This window comes from Heptranchias perlo, chromosome 18, assembly GCF_035084215.1.
Source record: "Heptranchias perlo isolate sHepPer1 chromosome 18, sHepPer1.hap1, whole genome shotgun sequence".
NCBI classification, from domain to species: Eukaryota; Metazoa; Chordata; class Chondrichthyes; order Hexanchiformes; family Hexanchidae; genus Heptranchias; species Heptranchias perlo.
This window is the reverse complement of record NC_090342.1, coordinates 10,246,238-10,254,059: the sequence shown is the minus strand read 5'-3', so window position 1 is coordinate 10,254,059 and position 7,822 is coordinate 10,246,238. Positions and strand designations below refer to the sequence as shown.

The 7,822-nt window shown below is 41.4% G+C and overlaps 1 protein-coding gene across 4 annotated transcripts in view; it reads left to right on the top strand.

Annotated features, from left to right (window-relative positions):
* Positions 1–6,983: 6,983 nt before the first annotated feature.
* LOC137334583 (SLIT-ROBO Rho GTPase-activating protein 1) overlaps positions 6,984–7,822 on the top strand; it is a 200,841-nt gene continuing 200,002 nt past the window's right edge. For all 4 annotated transcript variants that reach the window (XM_067999367.1, XM_067999366.1, XM_067999365.1 and 1 more), the window contains exon 1: positions 6,984–7,574. In XM_067999367.1, coding sequence (XP_067855468.1) covers positions 7,508–7,574 — 67 coding nt within the window. In that variant the 5' untranslated portion in view covers positions 6,984–7,507. The remainder of the gene's footprint in view (positions 7,575–7,822) is intronic.

The window sequence follows — 7,822 nt, the reverse complement described above, 5'->3', positions numbered from 1 at the left end:
GTGCCATTTTGTATTTGTAAAAATGCCTGTTCAGCCATTAAAACTACATGTACCACTTCATTTCTCTGTAACAAATACTACTATGTTTATAAATAATGTAGTAGTTTACGCATTCTGAACATGCTAGAATAAACCTGTAATTTATCAGTTGTGTTTTTATTAGTTAGTGTCAACTGATTTGCTGAATATGCTAATTACAATTTATTCATACACTGCGTCTCAACGGTGCCATCGTGTAACCAAAATAAGTGTTTAGTTTCTAAATATAAAGTTGATAGTGAACAGGTGTACATGTACAAAAGCAGCTATATTAAGAATCTCCAGCATTAGCAGACATATAACAAATGCACAAAAACTCTATGTGCTATAGGATATTAAGTCATTTCCCAAGAAACTTCCTGCACATTGTCAATTATTTGTATTATCTCTTACAAACATATGAAAACTGACGGACAGGAAAAGACCTACTGGTCCATCCAGCCTGTCCACACAAATGTGATGTCTTGTGCAACACAATACCTACACTCCCCACACCACCCCCACCTCCCGGATACCATGTAATCTCCTGGTAGTGTAAGGTAGAAGCCCATGTTTCCTCATGAACATTAAATTACTATATATTTTAACTGAAATGTTGCTGGGATTAGCTTTTGCTTACTGGTCTTTGGTGCATTGTATCAATAGGTAAGAGAATGAGATTTAGAATCAGAAATTACAGCTCAGGAGCCCATTCTGCCCATTGAGGCAGTGAAAGCTCTTCATCTGGAGTCATTTACTTTAGATCTTGTGTCCTTGCCCTTTTCCTGTATCCTTTCAGATTCTTCCTTTTCAAATGCTTATCCAATTCCCTTTTAAATGCCGTTACAATCTCTACCTCAGTAACTACTTGTGGTAAAACACTCCCCATTCTAAAAATCCTCTGTATGAAAAACATTTCTTCTCACCCACCCCCCCCATTCCCGCATTCTTCTAGTGATATTCCTGACTCTATATCCTCCTGTTATAAATTTGCCAACCAATGAAAGTAATCTTTTACTATTTATCATCTCCAAAACTTTTCATAGTTTGGAAAACCCCATTAGATCCCTTCTTAACCTTATCTGTTGCAGTGAAAAAGCCTCAATTTGTCACGCCTTTCTTCATAGCTATAACCTCTCATTCCCAGTGAGGTGAATCTTCGCTGTACCCTTTCCATGGCTTTAATATCCTTCCTATGATGGAGCGAACAAAACTGCACATTAGAGGCCAAATGTGGTTAACCAATGTTTTGTACAAATTGAACATCATTGCACAGCTTTAGATTTGCGTGCTAATGTTGCATTATAGCATGTCCTTCGCAGGAAAGAGAGTTCCTTTTGTTCTTGTAAATTGAAGGGTATAAATGAAACCGACTGATTTTTAATGTATAATCTGAATCATTGGCGGCCGTGTCTTCAGCTGTCTTGGCCCCAAGCTCTGAAATTCCCTTCCTAAACCTCCCCGCCTCTCTACCTCAATCCTCTTTTAAGACGCTCCTTAAAACCTACCTCTTTGACCAAGCTTTTTGTCACTAGTCCTAATATCTCCTTATGTGTGACTCGGTGTCAAATTTTGTCTGATGTTGTTGTTGTTGTGCTCCTTCAGTTTCAGGCCTGACCACGTATTCTCAGACACTCCTGTAAGCCTCTGGTTAATATTTAGTGCTGTAACCCTGACTGCATTCAACCCTTGCCTAATACAAGATACTGGTACATCAGAAATCAACTTTCCAGGATCGTGGATTGTGTTCACTGTTCTTTCATCACTGGCACTGGGTTTTGAATCCAAAGTGGATTAGTGAGATCAAAATTGCCTCTGTCCTTTGGCTGTGAGGATTCTGTGAAATGGGCTTTGGGCAGTCTCACAATTCCCAGCCAGCCCGAGCCCACCGGCATGAAATTTCCAATCTTGTAGGAAAAGAATAGGCTGGCTGCTGGGGGGGGAATGGAAATATTACACTGATGCAGTAGAGGATTCTCCTCTAACGTTGGAGCTGAGACATTTTTGCAACAGAGTAAAGAAAGCTTTACATGCAACCATGCTAAAGCTGACCTTTGGGCACTTGATACAATAGATGCCTAAAATGGGTTTGATTTTCCAGCACCAGCATTCCTCACCATGGTCAGAAAATGCACCAATTTTTTAAAAACAAGTGGATTACTTTTGAAGTGCAGCAACTGTTGTTGTTACACAGAGCCCAATTTCCACACAGCAAGATTCCATAAACAGCCAACGAGCTACTAATAAGATAATCCATGTTGATGGTGGTTGTTGAAGGCTGAATGTTGGCCAGGACACTACAGAACTCCCTGCTCTTTACAATGTCCACCTGAACAGGTGGTCTTGGTTCAACATCTCATCCGAAAGACGGCACCTCCGACAGTATCGCTATATCTGCGTTGTTGCACATGCCCCGTTTTAATCGTTCCACCGTTGGCGGCCATGCATTCAGCTGCCTAGGTCCTAAGCTCTGAAATTCCCTCCCTAAACCTCTCCTCCTTTATGATGCTCCTTAAAACCTACCTCTTTGGCCAAGCTTTTGGTCACCTGTCCTAAATCTCCTTATGTGGCTCGGTGTCAAACTTTGTTTGATAATCGCTCCTGTGAAGCGCCTTGGGACGTTTCACTACGTTAAAGGTGCTATATAAATGCAAGTTGTTATTGTTATACTGCTTCCTCAGTACGGCACTGATGTGTCGGCTTAGATTATGAGCTCCAGTCATCGTGGGATGAGAGTGCCAGCAGCTGAGCCAAACTGACACGACCACGACCAGATTATCCTTGCTAAAGGAGGATAATGTTGGAGGAATGACAGATGCAAAGTAAAATTACAGCACAAGCATATGCATTTTGTCTGTTAAAGAGTGCCCACAGTAAAGTGTTATCTTTAGTTGCAGGATTTAAATCTTTTTTTTGTACTGGTTTCAACTTTATGTTTTTAAATTAGTTTCAACCTCCTGATGTAGTTTTGCTACAGAGTTCAGTCAATTTCAGTGGTAGAACATCAGACTACACCTCCCAAGTAATTGCTATTTACCGCTCAGCAAGATTAATATTTGGTTCAATGTGCATATCTCTGAAACCACAAGTGCTAGAGAAAGAGAAAAATAACACTGCTGTGCAGCTTAGGCATTGTAATGGTCACATTGTTTTGTCTCTGGCATGCGAAGTTCAGGAGAAACCATGAAGTAAACAAGATCTTTTTAAAAATGTAATTATCAAAATATAACTTTAATGAAGTCAGAATTTGAACATTTCAAAATGGAATCAAAGTTCACTTGTAGCTATCATCTGGTGGATGGATATAGATACTGGTCAAAAGATTATGAAAATATTTCTGTGGCACCTGTACTTAAACCCAGTGTACTCTGTTGCCCATATCCGAACTCTCACTAAGTCCCGTTCTCCCACCGCCCATGTGCTCGCTGACCTACATTGGCTCCCAGTCCACCAACGCTTTGATTTTAAAGTTCTCATGCTTGTGTTCCAATCCCTCCATGGCCTCACCCCTTCCTATCTCTGTAACCTCCTCCAGCCCTACAAGCCTCTGAGAACTCTGCATTCCTCCAATTCTAGCATCTTGTTCATCCTCCACTTCCTTCACCCCACCATTGATGGCCTTACCTTCAGCAGTCTATGCCCCAAGCCCTGGAAATCCCTCCTTAAACCTCTCCGCCTCTCTCCTCCTTTAAGACGCTCCTTAAAACCTATCTCTTTGATCAAGCGTTTGGTCACTTGTCGTAATATCTCCTTCACTGGCTCAGTGTCAGTTTTTGTTTGATAACGCTCCTGTGAAGCATCTTGGGACTCTTTACTACATTAAAGGCGCTATATAAATGCACGTTGTTGTTGCCTACACATCCAGCCTGAATATTTACACTTGTACTGGGCCAAAGCTCAGTATGTCAGTTTTATTTTCCTTATATTTGGTAAAATTGAATGGTTATTTCTTGAATGATTATTTAAGCATGTATAGGGAACCATAGAAGTTTACAGCACAGAACGAGACCATTCAGCCCATTATGTCTGTCCTGGCTCTTTGCTAGAGCAATCGAAGAAAGAAAGACTTGCATTTATATAGCGCCTTTCACAACCTCAGGATGTCCCAAAGCACTTTGCAGCCAATTTTGAAGTGTAGTCACTGTTGTAACATAGGGAACGCAGAAGCCAATTTGCCCACAGCAAGGTCCCACAAACTGCAATGTGTTAATGATCAGATAATCTGTTTTAGTGATGTTGCTTGAGGGATAAATATTGGCCAGGACACCGGGAACAATTCTCCTGCTCTTCTTCGAAATAGTGCCATGGGATCTTTTACGACCACCTGAGAGGGCAAACGAGGCCTCAGTTTAATGTCTCACCCGAAAGACAGCACCTCTGATAGTGCAGCGCTCCCTCAGTACTGCACTGGAATGTCAGCCTAGATTTTATGCTCAAGTCTCTGGATTGGGACTTGAACCCATGACCTTCTGACTCAGAGGCGAGTGCGCTACCATTGAGACGCTATAACTAATCTCCCCATAGGAAGTAAATGTTTATTTGTTTTCAAAACCTACTTCCATTACAATACGTAGCCAATATTATCATACTGGTTAAAACGTACGACTGAAGAATTAGATTTTATAGCAGCACAACATTTAGTCCAACAATGGGACATTGATGTATTTCTTCAGAGAATCACATTTAATAAAAAAAAGCTAAGAAGTAATCCCTAGTTTTGCATTTTGAGAAAAGTTTTCTACAAAACAGAAGTTGTTACAGATATTCTATAGTTGCATAGTGTGGTGTGTACATATGGCATTTTTATATAAGTAAAAATATTTTATCAAATATACTCCAAATCCTAATTAGCTTAAATGATAGTACAAAGACCACAGTAAATATGTTTTTTTAATGTGGTGAGGTTTGAACTGAAATAACTAAGTACATTTGAAGTTCACCAAATAGTGAAATACTTGACTTGGATATTCTACACGAGTATATCAATAGTCCAAAAACCTAAATGTGTGCCTGAGAGGCAAGAGTGAGCCAGCACCCATATATCATCAATATTCATTTTAACCTGAGGAGTTTGACTTTTAAAAAAAACTATGCCTACCTTATATATTGGATAAGAAGTTGGTGGATTCTGTTTCATTGATTGCACCATTATATTTTAACTGTAGACTAATGTCTTGAAACGGTTCTGAACCGGATGGATGGAGTATTTCTGAAACCAGATCTGTAGCTACTTCAATTCCAGGAGATGAATAATAAAGCCAGGAACAATGGACCAGGAGCAGGCCATTCAGATCCTCCAGCCTGTTCTGCCACACAGTTAGATCATGGCTGATCTATATTTTAACTCCATCTAACCCTTAATACCCTTGCCTAACAAAAATCTATCAATCTCAGTTTTGAAATTTTCAATTGACAAGGAAGGTCATAGTTAAAGATCCTGGGCAGTTCTTCCAGTCTAAGAAAAAAATAAAATGGTAAAAATATAAACTTTTAATTGACATGAAAAACGAGATATGAATGTAACCAGCCAAAAGTGGACATTAATTTATACTAAGTGACTCAGCGTTACTGGACCCAACCCCAGGTATGGTGATCTGCACAGCTGAGTTGCACGACCAGCCTGCTCCTGAGACTCCGCTGGCAGTCTGTCAAGGCCACTGGGGAACGTGCTGCAAAGCAGCAGCTGCTGTATCTAGTGCAGGGCATCTTGTCTCGCAGTTTTTCCAACTTTCCTTAAAATTGTGATAAGTACACCCATTGCGCCAAAAACAAGACCGGCGCCGCAACATCTCGGTCTGTATAATAACCACTGAAAAATGCTTTGCAAGATTTCACCATTGCGACAAAACGGAGAGAGATGCGCCGTTAATGTGTGACTGTGCAATAAAAAAAACTTTTAATTTTGCGTCTTTTTTTAAAAAAAAGTGTGAAATAGGCCGCCTGTTAAAAGAAAACACTGCAGCTTCAGCTGCTTCACGGCTGGGACTAATTTTACAATAACGTGGCTTTTATTTCCTCAGAACGTAGGTTTGTTTCTATGGTATTTCCGCAAACAAAGCGCCTTGGACCTGAGCGATGTTCTCAACGCCTACCACAACCCTTGGTAAAGAAATCATTTCATTTGGGAGTGAAAAGCAGCTTAAAAAGGCGCAGAAAACCGTGGCACAAGAGTTCAACTGAAGCCCAATCCTTAATAACCCCGACTTGGGGGCTATTACTGCAGATCTGGTTAACACTGAGTGGAGTAACCAGAACAGTTAAACTTATCCCCAATAGATGCAAAGAAAGTGACTGAAAGGGCGAAAGGAAAAACACCCATCTCTGGATGCACATAACCACCCTCTAGATAATAAATTATCCACTGTTAGAAACACGGTTCAATAAGATTGATTGCTTTGTGCAGAGAGAGGTGCATTAAATAAATGTCAGCGTGTGTGTTTGTTTCCAATTTCACAAAATATAAATTATATATTTTTTTTCTTGCACTTAAAGTAACTGATTGCAAAAAAAAAGCATTTCCACACGAATTGCAGATGCTCCAGCAGTCCCACTAATAAAAGTTGTCAAATGCACCTCCTGTTGCATTGCATTCTCTGAGCACACCATCAATCCTTTTGTTCCATTTTATTCCCCCCACTTTCGTCGCGAAAAAAAAAACACCAGCCGAACTGGGAAGCACTTAAGCTCCGCCCACTCGGCTCTGCCATTTGACCGCAGGCGTTCTATTTCGAACGTTGCCCGGGCGATGGAACGCGGGGTTGGCCGGCTCGGGCGTCAATCACACGCGCGCGCAAAGGTGGGGGGAAAAAGTCGCCGACTTCCGCCACCACGTTAGGCTGAGTCAGTCGCCTGCCTGTTGGAGCTGGCGGGAGTCGCAAGCTGGGCAGTGGCAAACTTTTAGTGTTTGGTAACTTGCGGTGCAGGGAGGGAGGGAGGGGGAGCGGCAATTGCGGGGCTGCATTAGATCGTCTGCATTTTACTGTTTGCAAACAGCGTCGTTTAATCTCTTTTTATTGAAAGGCGACAGTTCCCCCCCTCCCCCTCAATGAGAAACAAATGCAACAGTAAAAGTGAGAGGAGCTGGATCATGTGAAGTGAACTCTCGCTGCTGAGGTTTAGGAACCGGGGGGGAGGTCCTGCTCTGTCAACGCTGTTGCAGCTGATTCATTTGTTACCAGCCGTTAGATTGCAGAGTTTCCATACACTGACAAGCCTTGCTGGTTCTTATACCAAATCCGAAAATGCATTGCAAACTTGTACATCAGTGTACAAGGCTGGATACCGAATGGTGCTGATTGCTGTGTAGCTATCTGTGTGTTTCTCTCTCTCTCTCTCCTCCCTGGGATCGGGTTGACAAGTCAGGTTCAGATTGTGTTCAGCACTCACTCGTTCCACCATCAAAGTGAATGCCAGCAATACTCAGCCAGCTCCCGGGCACGTATTTTTGGACATTATTGTAAGGACTGCGGAGCAGGAATTTTTAAAAAAGATGTCAACCCCTACCAGGTATAAGAAGGATAAAGAAATTATAACCGAATATGAAACACAAGTGAAAGGTAAGATTGTTACGTTTACTGATTCCCATTGTTTCCTTCTATGTGCTGGAATTGAATTGTTTCACTAATCAAATTGCAATTTATTTTCTCTTGTTTTAACAAAAGGGGTATTAGAATCCAAATAAGGGATTGTCTTATAGGGACATTCAAAGGAGCGGTTCGTAGGAATTAGAGGTCGGTGTAGTCGGGATTTGTATTTCAAACGAGAGAATCGATTTCATGGGTGTGTGTGTGACATGACGTGATGG